Source organism: Mastomys coucha, unplaced genomic scaffold (genome assembly GCF_008632895.1).
Source record: "Mastomys coucha isolate ucsf_1 unplaced genomic scaffold, UCSF_Mcou_1 pScaffold7, whole genome shotgun sequence".
Taxonomy (NCBI): Eukaryota; Metazoa; Chordata; class Mammalia; order Rodentia; family Muridae; genus Mastomys; species Mastomys coucha.
In genome coordinates, this window is record NW_022196913.1 from 25,023,476 (window position 1) to 25,048,861 (window position 25,386).

The following is a 25,386-nucleotide window of genomic DNA, read 5'->3' on the forward strand; positions in this document are numbered from 1 at the left end:
GAATTAGAAATTTGTTGAATGTCATCCAATGGTCTCTCTAATTTGGTAATTGGAGAAATAGGTCCAATGTTGTACAATCTTTATACACTGTCAGCTTGTTTGTTTGTGACAGTGTCTGGCTGTGTACAACATAAGGGTCTTGAAATCTTGCTTCTCCTACCTCAGTCTCTCTATTAGTAGTATTGTTTGTTTCATGTTTTTACACGATACTATGGTTTTCAGACCAGCTTATATATTTCAAAAGTATTTATATACCCAAAAGAAACATAGCCAATTAACTAGCGAGGTGGCTTGTAAGAAAACAACAAAGTGAGACTGAATGCTCTACTTGACGTTTTTAACTCTTGTATCAAGTTTGAAGAAGAGGACTTTATAAGTTACTCTTTCTCTGAGATGAATGCTTTTCCAAATTATTACAGCTAATGAACCAAATTCTTATCCTCACCTAATGTCTGTGCCACCCTCCAAGCAGAACCATTGTTCATTGAAACAGTTGGTGAATGTCTTTATGTATAGACCATCTTAATACATGCACCATTTCTTAAATGGATGTAACCTGTTCTCTGTTGACTGAAAATAAAGTCACTCACTCAAGTCAAATAGCTTTGACCACAGCAAGAAGTCTGTATCCAAAAATCGTGCCTACAATTCATTTCTTGGTGCAGCAGAACTATCAACTCTCAGCTTAGCTACGATGGAGGTAAAATTCTTTGGTGATGTGAGGGTCATTGAAATACAGCCTTATTACAATGAAACCCAATGTCTAAAAACTGTTCTTATTTTGGGCTTGTACCACAGTAAGAGCCAAGATTTTAAACTCTACTAAATACAAAACAAACAAAAAGACTTTATATATTTGTGTTCATTTAAGAAAATACTAGTAGTGATGTATTATTTTTAAGTATACAGTTAACATGTTTGGAGTTATTTAAAATTTATATTGAGAAAAATGTATTTTCACTATTGGTGTAGGCAAACATCTACATAAGACTGTTAAATTGATTGTTGTTTTATATCAAACAACTTTTATAATACTTATTTTTATTATAATATTTTATAAATTTTAAGGAATATGACAAAAAATAAAAAAAGAATTATCTTTTCAAAAAAAATTTGGACTGGAGAAAAATGATGTGCTGTCAAAGGAATCAAAAGCTCCAGAAAAGGTGTGAACTCAGAAAAGCCCACGGAGGCCCCTCAGACGCCTCCCACCTGCATACAGAGAACATAAATGTCAGTTGTTCCAAATACCTGCTGTGGACATCTTGTCGAATTCTCACCCATACAAACTAGACGGCGCTTCTCTCCTCAGTTTCCTTCTAGAGATGAGAAGGCTGAGACACAATCACTTCCTCTGTGTAGCTAGTACGTGAGCAATGCATTACATACATCCAGAAACAGCTCTTTCCATGTCCAACGAGACTGCTATGCTAATGGTTCTCCGCCCAGGCCCTCTCAGTGCTGAACCTGAGCTGCGCATTTGCATTGGTCTCTGTGGATATTGTATTATACTGGAGACAGCCTGTGCAGCTGTACATAAAACAATAAACACAGGTCTATCTGGCTCATCTAGTCACCTGGGAAGCTAACAAATGCCTGTGTTCAAGTGTGTTCAAAACCCAGCCCAGAACAATTAAATCCACGTAACATAAAACATACACAGTCAAAAAGCACTTTATTATATGAGAAGTCAGTTTTATGTTAGCTGTGCATAGAAAAATGGTTGAATCACCCACACACACACACCCACACACACACACACACATACACACACACACACACACACGCACACACGCACACATACATACACATACACGTTTTGATCTTTTATTGATGCCATTCACCTTCATGTATTTTATTCAAGCCCCGTTTGTTACCTTGTATCACTTACCCTCTGGTGAGGGAAACTAGTTAGATTGCCCTGTCTCCAGAAATTGCCTAGATTCTACACCATCCTTTCAGAAGGGTTTGAATACAGCCAAATGCAGAAATTTCAGTCCATTTCTGCATTAATAGCAGCCCTCCTGCCTCTGTCTAGCAAAGTTCACACTGAAAGGAGGGGTCTGGCAGGTGTTTGAGCAAGGACTTCTGTAGTGTAGTTCACAGGTCCATCTCAGTTTATCTTTGCAAGCACATTGTCTGCAGTTGGGAAGGTGGCCTGGGGGCCAATTGTCTATCTCTTACAAAAAATCAGATAAGAACAACCCTGTCTGGACAGAGGAATCTGAGGGACTCTGGATGTTCTACATTGTCTACTGCACACTTCCTGACCTCAGTGTCTGCTGAATGAACGTCAAAAGCAGCTGCAGCCTTCCAGCTGCATTTTGACAAGGAACAGTTGTGCAATTATAAAATTTTATTCTATTGTACCTCTTGTGTAGTAATTATGACTGTTCACATAATTTTTAAGGGTTGGTTTTCATCACTGTTGAACCCCACATTGTCACTAGAATCATTAGACAGGCTTTCAGATTAAAGTAAATACTAAGAGAAGTAGCTCCGACATTTGAATACAGCTGGCTTAAGTCTCAGAATGTGTCTGTGCTTCCGAACTGCCACCAGTGTTTTGCATAAGGCCATGCTGCTGTTTGCTTTATTTTGTGCCTATAGTCTGATCTCAGTCAGACTCAAAGTCTTTGACTTTAACCTTCTAAGGCATCCTTTCTCTCACTGCTAATGGTTTGCACCCCGTTTCACATCAACACGGTTTCTAACTCGTATAGTTTTGCTCTGCACCTCCAGCACAGGATAGGGAGCATTGGGCACAGTTTAGAGACTGATTTGTGTTGCTGGCATCTAGCAAGCAGAAGCTGTCACAGAGTATACAAGGCAGTCTAAGGCTAGGAAGCCCAGACTTACATCTCCAATGAGCTCTCTCCCTTCTGGCTCAAGGAAACCCATCCCTAGGTATCCTTTTGAGATGCAAATCTAGTCTTCTGCCTTACCACTTCAAGGGTTCTCCACTGCCCTCAGAGTGATAGGGAGATGCATCCTAAGCTGTCATAATGCCTCATTCCTTGCATGGCTCTATGGCTCCCAATGCTCCAGCAACACTGAAATGTTTTATCATTCCCTGATGTGCCAAGCCTTCACATATGTTCTCAGCATGGGGCAGCATGCTCCGTGATTAAGACTTATTCAGCTTTGGTGTGCACTTCACAGATCTTGTTGAAATACAGACTCTCTTATGATATGTGATGGGGAGGGCTATGCATTTCTCAGGGTTCCCAGGTGGCACTGACACTGTGACCATACCTTGAATAGCTAGGGCCTGAAATAGTTTTTCTTGACCCTTAGTGGGCAGCAGACTGACTCAGGAGAGTTGACATGAAAATGATATTTTAAAAAGTAAGAAGGGACAGACTTCCAGGATCCAGCCTGATGTGCCCAATTCAGTACATCTCAGATGAACTTTTGCATAGGCTACAGACTGTATCTTGAGTTATAAAGCCCCCTGAGTGTCTGCCTTACTTCCTACCATCCCCCTTTTGCCCAATTTCTAAGTCACCAGCCTTCTCTGCAGGGTTTTTAAAGAGCTTTATTAGTGCCTCCACTTTGGACCCCACAGATAATGCTAAAAGCGGGGACCTTCACTCACATGGTGAGCTGAAGACATCTGTATGCCTTGCATAAACATGGGGGTTACTCACCAAAGTTACTCCTCTGTTTCTAGAATGCTGGGAAGGTATCTCAAAGACCCATGCAGTACCTCATTTATATTCTGAAAACCTTTGCTAGTTCTTCTTGGACAGAGTTAAAATAGCATTACTGCCCACAAGTACACCTCATAGATACCTGAGGGATTCTGGGCTGGTGAGAACCAACTGTTTCTTCCTGTCTATCCTAGTAGGGTAGAATCATTTTATTTGAAAGTGTTCTCAAGCATACTTTAAAAGCATTCCAGAAGAGAAATGTTTGAGTACCTGACCAAAGTAGGCAAGACCCCCTTGGGAAGAAGCCTGGAGATGGCTATGAAAGTAGGAGCAGCTGACTGGGGGAGGGTTTCAGTCTCAGGAACTTGCACAGGCCACTGTACAGAAGGCGGAGTGAATATGGGAAGCAGGAACAAGAAGCACTGCATCTGGATAAACAAGAGGGAAGCAGATTCAGGTCCAGCCATCAGGACCACAGACGGGTCTTTTGGTGGGAATCATTCCTGGAGTTAACCAACTCTCTTTTTGTTGTCTTTTTTTATCTCCCCAGAAATATCCTAGAAGTGGTCGTAACATATGTTCACTACCGTTTTTGACCAAGATCTGCCAGAAAATTGAATTGTACGTAAATTGTTTCTACTGTTCAAGTAGATATGACATCTCTCTGCTTGTCCTTTGTTTTATGGGGTCTAAACTGATGTTCATATTTAAAAGTCATCCTCCTGAAATTGATCATGTTTCTTGCTCAAAAAAATGACTTGTACAGAAACTAAAAGACAAGCCTGCTCTGGATAATTTTGGAGTCTCCAGTGTTGTAAAAGGCAACTGTAAAACTATCCCAGCTCAGCTCTACCCTATATCTGGGCTTCAACTAAACACCATAGAATTAATATTTGCAACAGTAAGAGGAGCAAAATAGTCTAGCTTTCTCCTTATTTTCTGTATTAGTGAGTAGAGGGGACCACTCTTGGGAAATTAAACACCAGTCAAAGTCCAACTCTTGAGGAGCTGCCTCTGATGGGGCCCTATCCCCGACCTGCGGGATCTAGTAATTTTCGTGAACTGCAAGGGGAGCTGTACCTGGAAGAAGAAGAACGGGCAGGAATAAAGGAGAGGGAGGCCTTGCAAGTCTTTTGTCAAAGCTCCGTTTAATTACTGTTCAATGGCCAGTATTTATACAGAAAGAAGAACATGAGGAGAGGGTGAGAGGATCAAAGGATGAGAAGGGGGAACATTTGGGCGGGGATGTTCGATAAGGAGTCTTGAGATGTCTTGCAGCCTTATCTCAGGAAGCGGTCTTTGATGTTGGCTCCAGGCACCCCTAGGCAGGGCGCCTTCTCAGCTTGAATTAGCACTTTCTCAGAGGGAAGGTTGTAAAGCTTTTTCCTGGGAAGGGAAGTGTCCGTTTGTCGTTTGTCACTCTCTCAGGAGAAAAAGGGTGTTTAGTGGGTCTCTTGGCTCCAGGTGTCTCCACCAGAGATCAGGAGTGGATTTGAGTGCTTTTGGTTTCCACGGGGTCCCATCCAGTCACCCTTTTAACAGTGCCACTAGCAGGGAACCAAGCCTTCTACACAGAAGGCTCTGGGGACATTCTATCTTTAATGCACAACACTAAGCCTTAAAGAAGTACTTCTCACAGGCCATGAGGACCCAACCTTCCCACCCTCCCCCAGGTGTATTTAGTTCCCTGCATCCTTCATATTTGTTTTCAGAGATTTTTATTTTCTTAAGTTAATTTAAAGAACTTGAGCCACTTAATGCCTTTGAACGTGTTTTCCTTTATCTAAAATCAAACTACAAATTGAAACCTTGCTATCTCAGAACCATCTGACAACCTTAAAAGCCAAATTCCTTGGCCCCAGGCCTAGTGAGAAAGCACTACATTTTCTCAAACATTTTCCTTGTGAGTCAATTTGCCCCCAAATATGACCCTTGGTTGCCTATGTCCAATAATTGTCTGCAAATCAGGAGACAGAGCTAAAATACTGAATATACGAATGATGCTTTAATGGATGTGAGTCACTCATTTAGAACATAGAAACATCTTCCCCAGCATCTGTTCCTCTTGCCTGTCTGTGGAAGTTCCTGTTACTTTATTCCATTCTGATCCAGCTTGGATGACATAGGAAGAGAAGAGGAGACAAGAGAATACTCACAGGTACAAGAGACAGGCTGCTGGTATGCTCTGAGAGGCTGTGTAAGTTTCCTGCTGCTGCTGTAACAAAAATGTTACAATGGATGTTCTCTCAGGCCTGGAAACTAGAAATTCAAAACCAAGGGCATCAGGGCTATGCTCCTTTGACAAATACTGTGAGTAGGATCATACCCTGCCTCTTCCTGGATGCTGTGATAGCCATCAATCCTTATAGCTGCATCCCTCTAATCTCTAATCTCTATCTTCACTTTTCATAGTCTTGTTTTCCCCAGGGTGTTTGTTTGACCTGCCATAACCTGCCAGTCACATTTGATAAAGGCTTATCCTAAGGACCTCATATTAACCTGGTCACACCTTCAAAGACCTATTTGGATTAAGTCCAGGTTCACAGATGCTGGGAGTTGAAACTTAAGTTATGTTTTCGGTGAGCATACTTTAAGCCATGATGAAAGAGTTTTGGTGCTCTATCACACATCATCTCTTGAGCTTCGTGATGACGACAATTGCTGAAGATCTCTAAGCCACTATTAACACAACTGGAGCAAGGGGGAAGCTGCTCTGATTTTGACCCACATTTAGAGTCTCTTAAGAGTCAAAGAGCTACAAACTTTTCCTAGTTCATGTGCCAACGAGAGCCACACAGCCAGCTGGCCTGAATCGCAGTAACTTCACCCCTTTCTGTGGATGGGGTCAGTGCAGAGAGCCTCAGGTTAAGAGAAGAAGGAAATGTCAGACATGAAGGAAGACGCTTTGAAGCTGGGGTGCATCCCTAGGTGTCCAATCATTGCATCATTCCCAGCTCAAGCTGATATGGGACCCCATCTCTTCTTTAATGGCATCATTGAAGTTTCCAATGATATTCAAGTGACAACTCTATAATTGAACCACCTTTGAAATTTTGAATTCAGGAGCATCTGGAACCATGGATTTTTTTTTTTTTGGCCCAACTTAAAAGGAGAATTATTCCTGTATGGTAAAAGAGAAATAGCATGTTTAAACCCTTTTTTAAAAAAAAAAACACTCAGTGATAATTTATACCATACTGTAAACTATTTGGTAATTTACAGCTTACAGTGTACATATAAGTGCAGAGTCCTTTGCTCCTAAATCAACCTGTGGTTCAGAAATCATCATCATAAGAAAATTGGCTGGTGCTTTCTATGTATTAAGAACAATTGTATATGTTGAGGCAGGCACTATTATTGATCCCTTTCAGATAGGTGAAGTTACTCTCCAGTGTCCACAGATCTGGCATAGGATAAACCTGACAGTTGGATTCAACCTCTGCTCTCATTAGCCCTCAAGACTCACAACCCTATTCTTAAGGTGAATAAATAGATTGTAGTTATTGGCCACACTTGTTTTGAGCTCCATTCATTTGCCTCAAAACTCTCGAATCCTGCTTAGATGCCCCCTTTTTTTTTTCAGAAGACCATTACAAAAATCGCAGACAGTCCCCTGTTGCTTAGGCTAAATTTTAGGTTCCAGGACCTCATCTTGCCCCATGGCTGCATTCTTCTTCTGTCCTCTATGTGATTCCCCTCCAGATGAGAGCAGGGCTGCCACTTTGAAGAAGAAAGTATCTCTTTTGTAACAAGGCACAAAGAAGTCCTTCCTATCAGAATACCCACAGGTTTGATCTGATTTATGTTGGCCATCATGTCTGATGCTCTTGGCTACCCAGTCTCATAAGGAGGAATGTAAGTTACCAGCTAATGCTCATTAAATACTCAAGATTCTTAGAGTGAGTGGTTAAAAAGAAAGATTTCTTTAGCAGCATATGCCTCAAGGGAGCAAAGTTCCTATGTAGCTCAGGTTCCCCTCTAGACTCTTTACACCAGAGGTCCTCCTGAAGAAGATGCTCCATCATCCCTTCCTATTTCCCCATATGAGAATGAACCTTGGAAATACCTGGACTCAGAAGACTACCAGAACAGATATGGCTCTCGCCCTGTTTGGGCTGTATCGCCGCAACCATAAAGGTGGTGTGCCACGACAGCAGACCTGAAAGACATGTATTCCTAAGGATAAAGTTACTGGGAATCCTTGCCCCATCTGCCGGGATCACGGGATCACAATGTTGACTTTAGGAATGTGAAGCTCTTGGAACAGTTTGTGCCCACTCAGGTATCATCTTCCACGCCCCATACACAGGGGTCTGTAAGAAGCAGCACAAGAAGTGGACCCAGGCCTCCCAGAAGGCCAGGGAGTGTGGTCTTCTCAGTTACTACATTCCCCAGGTTGAGCCCCAAGTTTCTGACTTTTGTACTGCACATGGAGCTGTCAGTGTGACCCCACCAGCCCCCACATTGATGTCAGGTGAGCCTTGGTACCCGTGGTAGAGCTGGCAGCAGCCACCAGAGAGAGAGAGCTGTCTCGTCTTCGCTGACTCTATCAAGGAACTCTCCTAGAAGAGAGTGGCCCACCACCTGAGTCAATGCCTGAGATGCCCACTACACCACCAGCAGAAGCCTCCACTGAGCAGACTGGCTCCCAGAGTGCTTAGAACTTGTGACCTGGGGAAGTCAGACTAAGGGAGTGAGTGTCTAGGGCTATGTGGTGCCCCGTGTTCTGCAAAGCATTCTGTTTTGTGATGGTGGCAGACCCTAAAGAGAAATGAAGAGGAAAAGCACATTTCAACTTGAGGAGGGATCTAGATGTATATGGGTAACTCTGGAGAGGGCTTACATATGAACTGAAGACTTGTGTGTGCGCTTAATAATGTATCCCTATTTTAAACTTCCTGGCTCAGCTTTTATACAATAAAGCTGTGTCTCTTCACCTGAAAAAAAATTCCAAGTGTAGTGGCACAAATTTGTGTGTGTGTGTGTGTGTGTGTGTGTGTGTGTGTGTGTGTGTGTATGTTTGGTTTTTTGAGACAGTGTTTCTCTGTGTAGCCTTAGCTGTCCTGTATCTCACTCTGTAGACCAGGCTGACCTCAAACTCAAAGATCCACCTGCCTCTGCCTCCCAAGTGCTAGGATTAAAGGTGTGTGCCACTACTCACTCACTGATAAGTGGATATTAGCCCAGAAGCTCGGAATACTAAGGTACAATCCACAAACCACAAGAAATTCAAGAAGGAAGACCAAAGTCCATCTTTCTTAGAAGGGGGAATAAAATACCCATGGAGGGAGTTGCAGAGACAAAGTGTGGAGCAGAGACTGAAGGAAAGACAATCTAGAAGAAAGACTACCCCACCTTGGAATCCTTCCCATATTCAATCATAAACCCAGACACTATTGTGGATGCCAGCAAGTGCTGGCTGACAGGAGCCTGATATAGCTGTCTTCTGAGAGGCTCTACCAGTGCCCAACTAATACAGAAGTGGAGGCTCACAGTCATCCATTGGACTGAGCACAGGGTCCCTGATGAAGGAGCTAGAGAAAGGACTCAAGGAGCTGAAGGGTTTATAGCCCCTTAGGATGAACAACAATATGAACTAACTAGTACCCTCAGAGCTCCCAGGGACTAAACCACAAACCAAAGACTATACATGGTGGGACTCATGACTCCAGCTGCAAATGTAGCAGAGGATGGCCTAGTTGGTCATCATTTCCTTCAGCAAGGCCACACTTTCTAATCTCCAACAAGTAGCGCTACTCCCTAAAGAACCAGCATTCAAATCTCTGTGCCTATGGGGGCCGTTCCTATTCGAGTTGCCACAGGAGCCAGTTCACTGAGTAGACTCAACATGTAGTCTCCTACTTCCTCGGTTCCATAAGATCAGTATCCCATGTCCCCTACAACTCCAATTCATTTATTTTACCTCTCCAAATGACCCAAGTTAAACAATAGAGAAAAACTGTTCTGTTGAATAAAGAACAGTGGTTGGCCAAGTGCAGCTGATGCTTTCATACACCCACAGACTCTGGGCTTTATTTTTAGATCAGCTTCTGTTACATAAACAGCCTGCATCTGAACACGCTTATTTTCACAAACATCATTTCTGTTTTTCTTAGTTCACCAGGTTTTTTGTTTTCCTTTCTAGATCTCTAAAGAAGGCTGTGCCATTCAAAGATGTAGATGCAGACAAACACAGTGTTTTCCCAGTGAGTATTGCTGTGAATGAACAACTGTTCACTGCATATTATAACCCATCTCCAAATTTCTCTCCTTTAATAAGATAAGAATGAATTTTGTTTATGAACATGCATCAGTTCACAATTTTAAGGGTTTTTTTTTTTTTTTTACTTCATAAAGTCATCAGTCATCAAAGTAAACCATATACCCAGTTCTGTCCCCTGATCTTCCCAGCCCAGCTGCAGTTCTCCATGGCACTACCATTTCCTAAAAGGGTGGTAGACTTATTTTGGGCATTCATAGGACTGCTTGAGCTTACTCTTTAAGAGTATGCATGTGCGGGTTTGGTTTAGAGTTGTTACGGTGACCACGAGGTTTCTGGGAAAGCAAACAAACAGGTGCCCTGCCCTGAACTTCCCGAAGGATGAGCAACCTCGAGAAGGAACAACATTATCTGATAAAATAGATTTGATTTGATTTATGCTGGCCATCGTGCCGGTTTGTTTTCTGGTTGTTTAAAGCTATTCAGAAACATAGGAATCCAAATGGTTGGCAGTTGGCATAGATTATTTTTAAATTATCCAACAAAAGATTTAGTACTGGCAAAACAGATAAATTATTTTATATCCTGAGAAGACTGGTGGTTAACAAAACAACTTAGGAACATGTTCTATGAGTATACATGAACACACACACATGCACAGAGAGAGAGAGAGAGAACCACAGGCATACACACACACACACACACATCCAACTGTCACACACACATAAATGTAAGGGCACACATACATATGGATACACAAGTATATACATATGCATACACCCTAACACCTCCACACAGGCACACACCCAATGTCACCCCTAAACACACATTCATTTAAACATATACTCCCACCTTTTTCTGGGTCTGGTATTATATTACATTTTCCCTCACATGGCTTGTCCTATATTAATCCTAATTTCCCAACCCCTCTTCAATATTTGAGTTACAAATTGCAGATGTCAGTATCTCTTACACAGCCCTGATTAACTTTCACTATGGACAGCGTCAAAGCAGGCTAACTCCCCTCCTGTGTGCTCTTCAATTTTAGACGCTTCGGGGCTACCACTGGCGAGGGCGTGACTGTAATGACAGTGACAAGACAGTGTACCCGGGCAGAAGGTAACTCTTATTGGAGTGAAGCACAATGGCTTTCCCCAACCTGAAGAACCTCAGTTGCTGCAGAAGGGCCCTGCATTTATTCATGCACACAGCTGTTTGTCCAAATATGCTTACCATTACCCTGATACTTGCAAAGCACACTGGGTAACATTCAGCACTAAACAAAACAGAAGGTTGCCTCTTTTATGGCACAGCAGTCTAGTGGAAGAAAAAGGTTATACAATTGTAAACGTTGGCATTACCCCCAAGTGAGTCCTACCAGTCAGCTAGACCCAGGAGTTATGCTCTGTCCCCTTAGAGCAAGGTGTGGACTCCATGTCAGGTGACACATATCCTGCTTGAGTCCTGGTGGCCAAGAACCATAGCTTACAACAACCAAAGCTGTACCACCTTTTGCTGACACTAATCCTGTTATAAAAACTGATAGCTGATGGGTGCTGCATAGCTCCAGCAATGTTGGTGGCTTTACCTTGCTAAAGAAAATGGTCTGCAGACTTATTTCTTATGCTCAACACTCCACAACTATATCGTCCACAGGAACACTCAGCTGGCTTCAAGGCTACGTTTTCAAAAATCAAGAATGCAGAGGCCAAGAAGAGGCTTTTGTATGTCACAGCACATTTAGGGTGCTCTTGAAGAACACCATTATCTCACAGTGCCATTTCCTGTAACACCGTGTACATGGAATGTTCATTGGGCATTCTATATGCGCAAAAAACCAATGTTGCTGTTTTTTTCATAGGCCAGACAACTGGGATATCCATCAGGACTCCAACTGTAATGGCATCTGGGTAAGCAATGATTTAAAATTGAGCACCATGTCTTACTTTCTACACTCCCCAGTGTGTGTTTTCTAGAGCCGCATCAGGAAGATGAGAGCCTGTCGGAACTATTCTTCCATACTTGCATGAGGGATAGAGATTTTCTAACACACAGGAAGAGCATCAGTGGTGATGTTCAGCTCCCTCAGTCACAGTGCATTTAAACTGTGCAGTGGTAGCCCCTGTCTAACGCCTTCATTCTCTTTGAACAGTGTGATGGAAGGGAAGTTTGTGTTAGCAGTCTCACAGCACACACACAGCTGTTGGAACCATTTTGTTACAGCCATTTATTTTCATAAGCCCTGTCAGGGAGCATGGGAATCACCCTGCATGCACCACTCACTCCCCAAAGCTCCTGATTCTGCTGCCCAGTTCTCTACACATAATGGATTTGTAGCTTTCAGAAGGAGAAAAGGGGAGAATGGAGAAAGGCAACCCAAGACTTACCTGTGGGCAGCAATGGCTACAGACTCAGTCATCTTAAATTTACATGATTTTAGGGTCCTTGTAGAGAAAGAGAGAAACCAACTTGCAAACACAAATTCAAGTAGATAATTACTTAGAAACAGGAAAGAAATCCTTACAAATCACCAGAGTCTTGGAAATTTAGGTCAGTTTCTTTTGAGGTCATTTTTCTCATAAGCCTGAAGTACTTACATGGAAATACTCTCATCCTATCAATGACAGTATGGCCTCTTTATTCTTCCTAAGACAGTAATTCTCGATCTTCTGAATGTTGAGACCCTTTCATACAGTTACTCATGCTGTGGTGACCCCAGACAACAGAATTATCTTATTGCTATATCATCACTTTAATTTTACTACTGTTATATTACTCTTAATGTAAATATCTGATACAAGGAATATCTGATATGCCACCCCAAGGAGGTCACAACCAGACGTTAAAAACCAATGATCTAGAATGTTCTCAGTCAGTCCCAGCACTCTCACAGGTAGGAACTATGCAAACAAGGAACATTGAAGATAAGAGATTCCTGGCTTTGAAGGCAATTGTTGCTTCAATCTTCCACCTAGACAAAGAGAAGCAGCTTCCCATAAACATTGTTCTCTCACCAGGACACCAGTGGCAAAGACTGGCACAAGCAATTCCCTCTAGTGTGTATCAGGGCTTGGGGCTTCTGGGATATAGATGGCATGGCAGATAACTGTGCCAACATCAAACATTCTACCCTCAGTCATGCTACTTTTTTCTGGGATAGAATATCACTACTAGAGCTTTACAGTGTAGAGGGCCCAAGGTAGCTCTTTTTGTGATAAACCTGAGTGTTGGTGTCTTCAGGACAAAGGATTAGTACACGAGAGTGCTTGCTTTGTCTCTACTTTTTGTGACATGGTAATACCATCTCCATAAAGAGATGGCCAAACAAAGACAGGAGGCAAAACATGAAACTCGTCCTAATTAGAGAGAGACATGATCTTCAGATCTTCACACCTGTCCCTTTCTGCAGAGGAAAAATGTCTCAGGATCCCAAAGTCAGGAACAAGGAGACTGTAGCCATCAAAGCCAGTCCTTATTACACAGTAGCCACTGGCTCCAATGTTGACTGTGCTATGTGTGTGCCTGGTGTGTTGAGTGTGTGTGTGTGTGTGTGTGTGTATGAATGTATGTGAGTGTGTGTGTGCGTGAGTGTGAGTGGTATGTGTGTATGTATGTGTAAATGTGTGTATGTGGTGTGTGTAAGTATGTGTGTATGAGTGGGGGGGTGGCTCTTGTCATCAGTTAAGAACAGGAGCCACAGGGCTAACAAAGCTGGACACTTCCATTTCTTTCTGGACTTCCCAGCACAGTGTTTCCTTATGTATATGGAGCTTTCAAGATCAGGAGCAAGGACTCAATGTTTCCATCCTATCCTGGCCACCACCAAGCACTTTTGTCTTAAAATACTACTAATACTACTATTGTTTTTTCCAAGACACAGTTACTCCACTGACTGTCTCACTTCACTTTGGAGGTTTGATTGTGGTGAGTTAGTCCCACTCAGGACCAACTTTACCCTTCTTGGGTTTCTCAACTCCTGGAGTTGTCAACATTTGAGTTCAACATAGCGTCTTAGAAACTGTAGGGTATTTTACAGCCTCCTATGCTGCTGGCCACAAGATGTCAATAGTATGCCATTCCATTGTGACAATCTCAAGCATCCCCACTCTTCATCAATGTCCCCTGGGATGAGTGTGGGGTGAAAGGGTGAAATGAATGAAAATTGGTGTTTCTGAGATATCTGGACACTTTGATCTCAGCTTAGAGACTGTAGAATACATCCTTGATTATGTCCTCAAGACTCAATCAGCCTTCAGTGCTCCAAGAAGAGTCGCTACTGACCAGCTAGCTCTTCTTCTAAATGGTTGGCCTAGATTGCTCTGAAGCAGTGTGTCTCATTTTCTATAATCTTTCTGTACTATCCCCAATTCCTTTTAAACCCATATCATTACATGGAGTATTACTATGCTGGATTAGGGGCCCGAAAGGCTTCAAAGGGTTTCATATATTGATTTGCCTTTGCATGTTAAATTCAGTTGGGAAGGATTTAGTGTATGTGTCTCATACATTTAAAACCACACTGCTAATCTCTTCATTTCTCTTTTAAAGGGTATTGATCCAAAAGATGGAATTCCATATGAGAAGAAATTCTGTGAAGGTATAAACTACAAGTCAGTGCCTTACTACAATAGATGCTTCTTTTCTAGTTGAGTCAAACGAAAGAGAAAAAAATACATATCCTTATGCAGCAGTGTCTGAGGTTAGCAGTTACTTTAAAGAACCTAATTTATATTAGTTTTTAGAACCAATCAGAAAAAAGACAGGAAGAAAAGAGAAGGCAGATCTAAAGATGTAAAATGTAATTTGTTTAATTGGCTCTTTCCCTTGGGGACTGGAAACCTTAATGACAACATTAGAGAAGACTGCAGGGTGGATGACAGAATAATCAAAATCTGGGACTCTTCCAAATAATGACACAGGAAGTAATATTTAATCATTTGCATGTCCTTTTCAACATATATCAAGGTTAATCACCCTGTGCTGGGGAGACAGTCTCTAAAGATGAATATCTGAATGACCTAAGAGAGAAGCCAAGCTCCAGTCTGCAGATACTTCCAGGAATAACTAAAGCAAAAGCTTCTTGCTCCAAAAGCCCAAATGCCACCAGTCTGGAAACCCACTCCAGGGGTAAACAAAAAACTATGGCATTCCCCACCCGTTACCCATTTTATACTAGTCAAAATTTTACTCCTTCCTTGAAGATGCTTTTTTGGTCAAGCACCCATTCAACTGGTATTACCTGGATAACTAATCTAATTTTATCCTAAGGGCTACACTTAATCAAAGTATAATTGACAAAGATCAACCTAAAACCTAATTGTTTCTAAGCTCTCAGGGGAGCAAAGAAGAGGATAGGAAATTGAAAGGCCCATTGCGTAATTATAAATAGATAGAATTTATAAATTGTAAATAATTACAAATTAGAAATATTTGTTGAATGACAAAAAGAAATACGTTTATAACCAAGCCTGGTGACACAGGTCTGTAATCTCATATACTCAAAAGGACAAGGCAGGAGATTGAAGTTTCAAGTCCTAGGTGGGCTGCAGGGTGATTTCAGACTGGCCTAAGGAAGTTAATGAGACCCTGTCTCAGAATCAAAAGTAAGAAGGTGGCTGGGGGTATAGTATAGTGAGCGATAGGGCATTTGCTTAGCATGTGCTGGGTCCTAAGTTTAGTCCTCAGAACTACAAGAAGAAAAGGAGGAGATAAAGTTGTGAATAAATCTGGAGTTTGGGAAATGGCTCTGTGCTAAAACACGCTGAGGTCCAAGGTTCAGTCTCCAGGACTGTGATAAACAGCAACAACAGTAATAAATAAGTCTAGACTCAGATGAAACCTAGGAAAGAAGAACCCTGAATCGCCACATCATCCTCCTAGATGTCCTAGACATTCTTAGTCTCCATTCTTATGGTCCAGGGGCAGCTTCCATAGAAGCCAAGGCTAGGGAGCCACTACAGCCAGGCTAGGCCATCCTCTGCCTCATTCCAGCGGATTGGAGATAGAGGGAAGAGACTTATCTGACTCCAAAGGGATAATTTGATTTTTTTTCTAGGCCCAGAAGTGGTTAGAAGGGTGTACCCACCAGTAAGTGATTTGTGTAGAAGCGTCTCAGAATCTGATTAAGCGATTCTGACATCCAGACATCCAGGCTGCTCAGAGACCTTTCTATCTCCTTCTCTCTATTAATCAGCCGGAATTGTCCATCCAGTGCCTTTTGTGTATGTGAATTTAAAGACTTTAAGAGGCCATCACATCTTTAAACTACCAAAATTGCCCCATGAGGTCATTAGCTCTTAAAGAGAATCACTGTGTTCACTAAGAAAGCCATTTCCAGAACCAAAATGTAAGGCGTATTTCTGAGCTCAGATCAAGCCTGATTCATGTGTCCATCCATCATTCGCTCTGGCTGTTGTGCAGCAGTTGCTGTTATGCTGAGCCAGGAAGCACACCTGTGTTTGTGCTGCTTAGCTAGCAGTTCCAACAGCTGAGAGATTCCACCCGCCTCCTAAACGCTCCCCTCACACTCTCCAACACATGAAAAGTGGCAATGTATTACTGTTGGGATGTACTGTACATTCGCTACACACCAGGTTATCTGCTCACATAGCTACTCACTCTGGAGGCTGCCCACTGCTTGAGTATATAAATAATGTAAATAAATTGTGCTTCCTAGGTTCACAGCCCAGGGGAATCATTTTGCTGGGAGACTCAGCTGGGGCTCATTTTCACATCCCCCCTGAATGGCTGACAGCTTCACAGATGTCTGTGGTAAGTAATTTTGGCAGTCCCCATTCCGGATGTGCTGGCCTTTGCTTTTGTTCCCTGTGTTCTCAATGTGAAGCCAGCTCCAAACAGGTGCAAATTTCCCTTTGCAAAATCACTACAGCTACTATAACAGTAGTGTGGGGGGTGGGGTGGGGTGCATCTCCACTGTCAGTTCCAGGCAAATGAAGGCAAAGGGTTTCTCCTCCTCACCTTCCCAGCCTCAACCCAGCTCCCGCCAGAATAAAAGTAAAGATGGTAGTCAAGCCCAGCTGGTATGTAGAAGGAACACAGCCATGTGTTAGATTCTCCTGGAAGTCAGGAGCAGGAGGAGTCTTTCCAGCTTGGATACTGTCTATAAGCAGGATGAGGCTAGAAAGAGCAGGCTGCTGGGCTCCTGATAGCCACTCCTGTGCTCCATGGGAGAGCATCATGGACAGAGAAACCTCCCACCCTTTCCTGAAGAACAAAAACATCCTGGAAAGGTTTTTGTTTTTGTTTTAAGTAAAAAACATTATGAAACAGTCATCATAAATGATAGACCCACAGACCACACGGAAAAGAGGAAGATATCAATAATCACTGACCCTATCAAACACTGGGCAGTATGAAAGGGGTTTTCATGTGTTAGATGATCAGATCAGGAATACAGGCAACTACCCATCTCTGCAAGTCCCACACCCACAGGATCAACCAACTGCAGATAGAAGCTGTAAGCAGGCTATGCCAACAGCATTTGAATGGCATGCAGACTTTTTCTTGCCATTATTCCTTGAAAAATATAGCACATTAACTATTGGCACTGCACTTATATTATATTTGACATTATAAGTAATCTAGGGCTATTTAAAAGTGGGGGGAGCAAGGGACAGGTCATATGCAAACTCTGTTCTATTTTATATAAGAGGCTTGAGTATCTAAAAAATTTGGTATTCAGAAACCATTCCTCACAAATGCCAGGGGACTACAATATGGGGTGAAATAGGATGACAACTGATTGTTGTTGGGTTATCACCTGAGCACACACTCACCTGCTCATCAGGAGGGCCATTATCTTCCCCAGTTGAACTGTGCAAATACCTAGGACTTATGTGACAAAGGATAAGACCAAGAGAGCAGGGCAGGGCAGTCTGAATGGCCAAACAAAGGGTACCTTGTCTTCTGCAGTATCAGCTTCCTAAGGTGGGAGTGGTCATGAGAGAATGTGCCAATCCCTGTACTGGAGCCATCTACACAACTGTTGGGGTCCAGTGCAGAATAAAGGTAGAGATGCTTTTAATAAAAATTCAAAATAGATAAAAACAATGAATTTATGAAATTCTTAGGGAAATAGATGGATCTGGAGAATATCATCCTGAGTGAGGTAACCCAATCACAAAAGAACACACGTGGTATGCACTCTCTGATAAGTGGTTATTAGCCCAGAAGTTTGGGATACAGGAAGAACAACCCACAAACCACAAGAAACTAAAGAAGAAGGAAGACCAAAAGGTGGTCATTTCATTCCTTCTTTAAAAGGGGAACCAAATACCCATGGAAGGAGTTGCAGAGATTAACTATGGAGCAGAGACTGAAGGAAGGACAAGCCAGCCTAATATAGCTATCTCCTGAGAGGCTCTGACAGTACCTGACTAACACAGATGTAGAGGCTCACAGACATCCATTGAACTGAGTGCACGGTCCCCAATGAAGGTGTAAGAGAAAGGACCTATGGAGCTGAGGGGTTTGCAGCCCCTTAGGACGAACAACAATGTGAACTAACTAATACCCTCAGAGATCCCAGGGTCTCAACCACCAACCAAGGACTGCACATGGTGGGTCTGATTGTTCTGGCAGCATGTGTATAGTAGAGGATTGCAAATTCGATCATCAATAGGAGGAGAGGACCTTGGCTCTGTGAAGGTTCTGTGCCCCAGTGTATGGGAATGCCAGGGCCAATAAGTGGGAGAGGGTGGGGTAGCAGGCATGGGGAGGGGGGAGGCAACAGGGGTTTGCTCTTGTTGTTTTTGTTTGCTTGTTTCTTGGAGGGGAAACTGGGAAAGGAGAAATTTACATGTAAATAAAGAAAATATCTAAAAAAAGAAAGAAGTTTTATAGAAAGTGCTAAGGATCTAGGAGAATAAAAATGTTAAAAAAAATCTAAAAAAAATGCAAAATAGAGATGTACATGGTAGTACACATCTATAATCTAATCAATATGTGGAAAGCATCAGGAATTAAAGACTTGCCTTAGGTTCATATTGAGTTTCTGTGTCTGCTTCAGAGAACATACCCCAAGACCCCCAACAAGGTGGTCACAAGTATTCAGTAACGTAGCACAGTACCTGGAACAGAACCTACTCATCTCAGACTCTGCTTCCCTCTCCTGAATCTGGAAGATAGTAGTATCTAATGCCCCAGAGGGAGAGCAGACTGCAGACCCCCATCTGTTCCATACTTCACTCTTTCCTCTCTGAACACCTCGATACCCAGAGAGAGGCAGAACTCAGCACCACAGTCTATTGGACCTTCCAATATTTTGAATTATGTATCTGTGGCATCTGATTACTGGAGTTGAAGAGTTGGCTCTAATAAACAAGAGATCAGCACCACTGAAGTAAAACCTTTGCTTCATTGGAACAATTGGTGCTGGCTAGCTGAAACTGAGAAATTATCTGTGATGAAGAAGAGAACAGCATCATTGAGGGTCATAAATCATAATTCCCTCAAGGTCAGCATACAGAAGCTTCAGTCCATGGGGGACCAAGGCTACATTCCATGCTCCAGCCAAACTTGGTTGTATAAGAGTCACCCAAGTGTATTTACTTTAATGATAGGAAGGAGTGATGGAGGTCAGCTGAGGCTTAGGACTATGTGGCAGAGCAGGAGTCCATGAAAAGAGACTGGGAGAGATTATTGTTAGAGGTGCAGCCACAGTTACAGTAGAAGGCCCAGGATTGAAGGGGTAGTGGAGAAAATTTGAGACTTAGCACCATATTGCAGAGTCCACATCCCTAAAGAAAACCAGAAAAGGCTGTTTGTGAAAGTGCAGCCAAGTTACAGCAAGAAAATGCCAGTATCATAGCACAACCACCAAGGACAGCTGCAACTAGAAAGTGGAATCAGCCCGAGCCTATAAGACAAATTATGTGTGCTTCAGATGGCAGGCTTGGTACGATCATGAGTGGGTTCCAGATGTTGAATGCTGAACTTTTTATACTGTTGAATTTGGTCTTGCCTTGCTTTGATTTTTACTATTTCCTGATTAGAGAGACTTTGGATTAGAGAGACAAAGACAGGACTTTTAACATTTTAAGACTGGTACATGTTAAAAGTTGGGATACTTTATATTGTGATATTAATAGTAACATATCATCTTGGGGATAAATTGAAAAAGAAAGATTCTAGTTGCAAGAAGGTATGTTCAAGTTGAAAGGGGTCAATTGTGCTCATAGTCTTGAATCAGTTTACTGTAAGTTAGAGCCATATCAGGAGAAAACACAACTGGAAAAATACCCTATTGGATTGGCCTGTAGGCAAGTCTATAACACTTTTTCTTGATTGATGATTGATGTGGGAGGGCTCAACTCATAGTAGTTAGTGCTACTCCTGGCTGATGTTCCATAGCAGTGGTTCTCAACCTTCCTAATGCTACACGATGCAGTTCCTCATGTTGTGGTGCCCCCCAACCACAAAATTATTTCATTGCTATGTCATAAATATAATTTTACTACTTTTATGAATTGTAATACAACTATCTGACACAAAAGATATGTGATATGTGACTCCTGAAGGGCTGGGAACCCCCAGGTTGAGAAACCTGTCTTAGAACTATAAGAAAGCAAGCTGACCAGGCCATGGGAAACAAGCTGGCAAGCAGCATTCATCCATGGCCCATGCATCAACTTGTACCTTCAGGTTCCTGCCCTATTAGAGTTCCTGCCCTGACTACCCTCCATGGTAGACTGCAATATAGAAGTACAAGCTGAAGTAAACTCCTTCTTCTTCAAGTTGTTTTTTACCACACTCTAACTAAGATAGTTGCTAAACTACGAGGTTCTCTTCATTTTCTTTGGGGGTGCCCTCCTTGACACAGTGATTTTAATTTACCATTAAGCAGTCTAACAAATTTTAAATCTTAAATCACCAACATGAACATTCTGTTCATCTTTATGTTATGCAATGTCGTTCTTACATACAATAGAAAAAGCATTGAACTCGTGTGTGAAACTGCCAAAATTTCACAATTATTTGACAACTCATCATTGGAGGTTGCTTTGAGCTACTCAGAACAGAAAAAGGCTAGCTAGACTCAAAGAGGCTGGAATGATGCTCAGATAATCCCAGAGCTACCAGACCAAACGCTTCCTCAGACAGAAGGTACCCAGGACAAGTACAGACTCACCCACCCCTTGGATCATTCCCTAAGACACTCAGGCCTAAATCTTCTTGAGTTTCTAGTACACCTCAGAATTTCAATTCCACCAGGTACTTCCTTTGCTCATGACTTGCTCTTCCCAGCCTGCAATAGTCAGCTGACTCCCAATGGTCTTCAAATTTCTGCTCTGAGACAGGGTAAGTAGGAGGAGATGGAAATCACTTCCCTGCCCACCAGACCTTGCCCACTACAAGCAAGAAAGCAACTGTTACCATTCCAGACCCAAACTCTTAACTTTTCTTGTGCCTAGTTTTCCACAGGGCCAGGGAGCACCATCAGAAAACAGTCCTTCCCCCATTATTACCACAGAGCCACTACTCCACAAGAGAACACAACACATGCAGAGGAAGGAGTTGTATTGGGAGAATAAGTGGCCAAATTCCCTGGGAGGTGGCAGAAGACAGGATCCTGTATGGGCTTACCTTCCAGCTACCTCTTTGGCCCATGTATCTGTAACACTTGCAATGCAAATAGATGAATCTTAAGCTCTTACTCAGAGCATTAAATCAGGTGCCAGGTCCTTCTGAGCATAGGGCTCAGAGGTGCTTTTGTACCCAGGAAGCCCTGCATGCGTCTGACCCAGAGCACTGCAAGTGATAGTTCATGACTGCAAGTACACTTCTTGGGTTGGACAAGCCCTGGTCATGTAGCCATCTCAGTATGTGATTCTTCTGGCTCTCAGAATGTTAAAACCAATTCCAAGTAATCAAACTTCAGAATTAAACGTTCTCTCCAAATTAAGTAGATTGACCACTAACCCAAATTTACTCAAACACTCTCCAAATGCCCATCCCCCCGGTCCTGACGGGAAACTGAGGAACAAGGAAGCACATCTGAACATACAACATGCTTGGGTGGTAGAAAAGGTGATTTGGGGGGATTGGGGCAATGGCTAAGTGGTTAAGAGCACTTGCTGCTCTTGCTGAGGATCTTAATCCCCAGCACGACGTGATGCCTCACAACCATCCATAAGTCCAGTTTCAGAGAGTATGATATGACACTTCCTTTTAACCTCCTCAAAAACCAGGCACACATGTGGTTCATACACATAAACACACACATGTAAAACATTCCTACACATAAAATAGGAAAAAAAAATCTACAAGGAATTTGTAAGTATCCATTTGAGAAATGGCTAAAGAAAAGAAAGTGATTTGTAGAAAACAGTAAATTCCAAATCTTGACAATAATTGGCAGAAGATGGTGTGGATGGCAATGTAGGATCAAGGGAAACTGCTCTTCCCAGAGACACAACTGGAGCACTAATAGCAACCAGGAAGCTGGAGTGTACCAAAAGCAGGGTGTCCAAATGAGTCAGCTGACTTGGGAACCTGGGAGTCTCAGAAAAAAAATGAAGCATTTGGGATGAAAGGCATGACAGGTGGTTCTGGGTGTTGAATAAGAAACAGAAAGAGAAAAGCCATTAGCAGAGGGGAAGCTGTGACTCACCAAATAATAATAAAATGATTGTCTTTGATCAAAACTCCCACTGAGGCCAAAATATCAACACAAACTTCTTCCTCATCATCTCCTACTTTTATTTCCAAAGAACAAGTAAAATCTTGCAAATGTTCTTCTAAACGGTGAGAAAAGACAAAAAGAGGCAGGCAGACCGTAGGAACAATCCATTTGGTTTTTGGTTTTGTCACAGTGCTGAATTTTAAAGCCCAGAGAAGTCACCTCCACGGTGCTTTGGGAGGAAAGAATATGCATCCAAAGTTCTATGCAAGCTATTGTTCTCTCTCACAGCTGTGCAACATCATTCTCAGACTGAGAAAACATATCAGACATACATTATCCCAGGGTGGGTAGCATTCAAGAAGTAACCCACTGTCTTTATCATGATACTATAAGAGGAAGCCAAAGGAAATAATTCTAAATACAATTCTGAAAATTTTTAGTGTTTGCGATAACAAAAAATAAAAAGTAAAATTAAAAGACGGGCTGAGATGACCTAGTGCATAAGATGGTTGAACAAATCTGAAGAACTGAGTTAGGATTAACACCAGCCAAGTAAAAGGCCATGTATAGTCACACACTTGTAACCCCAGCACTGAAGGGCAGGGAGAGGTGAATGCTGGGAGCTCTCTGGTCAGCGATCAATGGGTTTGAAGCAATAATAAAAAGTCTCCCAAGGAACTCCAGCAGATGGGCTCACTGTGTAACTCCACCATATTTTGAAGAAATGGTACCAAGACTCCTCAGTCTGTTTCATAAAATAGGAAGGCACTACACTTCCAAACCCATCCCATAAACACAGAGCACCCCAATGTCAAAACCAGTTAAAGAACATAACAAAGAAATAAAACTATAAACCAATTATCCTCATAAACACAGATACACAAAAGCCAATAAAAGGCTTGCAAATCAAATTTAAAAACACACTAATATGATCATATACCTTTCTATCCCAAGCATGCAAGGTTGGTTCAAAACAGGCAAATCAAGAAATTGCACTCAACTTGTAAATAGACTGAAGGACAGAAACTAGACAACCATCTCAGTTGATGAATAAGCAAACAGCCCTCAGTAACTCTTCCTGAAAAGAATCATGAAGAATCTAGGAATAGAACATAGCTCAACTCAGTAAAACCTATAAATGACAAACACGCAGCCAACATTATTCTAAATGGGGAAAATATCAAAGCATTTCCCCTAAATCTTGGTCCAAACAATAATGCCTCTTCTCACTAGTGTTCAATATAGTCCTCAAACTCTTATCTAGAGGAACAAGACAACATGAAGAAACCAAAGCTTACAGATTGGAAAGGGAGAAGTTAAATTATCCCTATGTGCTGATAACATGATCCTATATTTTTGATGACTCTAAATACTTCACCAGGAAGTATTCACTTCATTCACTCAAATATGATAAACATTTTCAGCAAAGTAGCAGGATACAAAATCAACATATAAAAATCTACAGCTTTTCTGTATGCCAATATAGCCTCAAAAATACTAAAATATTTAGGAATAAATGTAGCCAAGGTAGACCTTAGCAATGAAAACTTTAAGACATTGAAGAAAGAAGTTGGAAACATGACTAGAAAGATTGAAAGGTCTTCCATTTTTGTACAATCTATATAAACTTTCAGCTTGTTTGTTTGTGACAGTGTCTAGCTGCGTACAACATAAGGGTCTTGAAATCTTGCTTCTCCTATCTCAGCCTCTCTATTACTAGTATTGTTTATTTCATGTTTTTACATGATACTATGGTTTTCAGAACAGCTTATATATTTCAAAAGTATTTATATACCCAAAAGAAATGTAGACGATTAACTAGGGAGGTGGCTTGTAAGAGAACCACAAAAAGTGAGACTGAATGCTTTGCTTGACGTTTTTAACTCTTGTATCAAGTTTGAAGAAGAGGACTTTATAAGTTACTCTTTCTCTGAGATGAATGCTTTTCCAAATTATCACAGCTAATGAACCAAATTCTTACCCTCACCTAATGTCTGTGCCACCCTCCAAGTAGAACCATTGTTCATTGAAACAGTTGGTGAGTGACTTTATGGATAGACCATCTTAATACATACACCATTTCTTAAATGAATGTAACCTGTTTTCTGTTGACTGAGAATAAAGTCACTCACTCAAGTCAAATAGCTTTGACCATAGCAGGAAGTCTGTATCCAAAAATCGTGCCTACAATTCATTTCTTGGTGCAGCAAAACTATTAACTCTCAGCTTAGCTACGATGGAGGTAAAATCCTTTGGTGATGTGAGGGTCATTGAAATACAGCCTTATTACAATGAAACCCAATGTCTAAAAATTGTTCTTATTTTGGGCTTGTACCACAGTAAGAGCCAAGATTTTAAATTCTACTATATACAAAACAAACAAACAAAAAGACTTTATATACTTGTGTTCATTTAAGAAAATACTAGTAGTGATGTATTATTTTTAAGTATACAGTTAATATGTTTGGAGTTATTTAAAATTTATATTGAGAAAAATGTATTTTCACTCTTGCTGTAGATGAGCATCTACATAAGACTGTTAAATTGATTGTTGTTTTATATCAAACAACTTTTATAATACTTATTTTTATTATTATAATATTTTATAAAATTTAAGGAATATGACAAAAAAGATATTGTAGGTATTGAAGAAGGGTCTCTGGGAGGAGTTGGGGTACATAAGGGAAACAAGAATATGATTTAATTCTATTTACTTAAAATATGTTTTTAAATGTTAAAAAATTCAGATAAATTGAAATCATGTAACTTTTCTCATCAAAATGCAATAAAAGTTAAAAAACAGGAGCCTCCAGTGAGAGCTGCCATCTTCTCTCCGGTGAGTTCCTAAGCCGGGAGCAGTCAGCAGGGAG

The 25,386-nt window shown here is 41.6% G+C and overlaps 1 protein-coding gene and 1 pseudogene across 3 annotated transcripts in view; both read left to right on the forward strand.

Annotated features, from left to right (window-relative positions):
• Window positions 1–25,386, forward strand: part of Aoah (acyloxyacyl hydrolase) — a 251,423-nt gene that overhangs the window by 110,570 nt on the left and 115,467 nt on the right. For all 3 annotated transcript variants that reach the window (XM_031359270.1, XM_031359271.1, XM_031359272.1), the window contains 6 exons: window positions 4,204–4,274; window positions 9,799–9,859; window positions 10,922–10,992; window positions 11,735–11,783; window positions 14,422–14,470; window positions 16,550–16,644. In XM_031359270.1, the coding sequence (XP_031215130.1) occupies window positions 4,204–4,274; window positions 9,799–9,859; window positions 10,922–10,992; window positions 11,735–11,783; window positions 14,422–14,470; window positions 16,550–16,644 (396 nt within the window). The remainder of the gene's footprint in view (window positions 1–4,203; window positions 4,275–9,798; window positions 9,860–10,921; window positions 10,993–11,734; window positions 11,784–14,421; window positions 14,471–16,549; window positions 16,645–25,386) is intronic.
• LOC116082558 lies at window positions 6,544–8,314 on the forward strand (annotated as a pseudogene).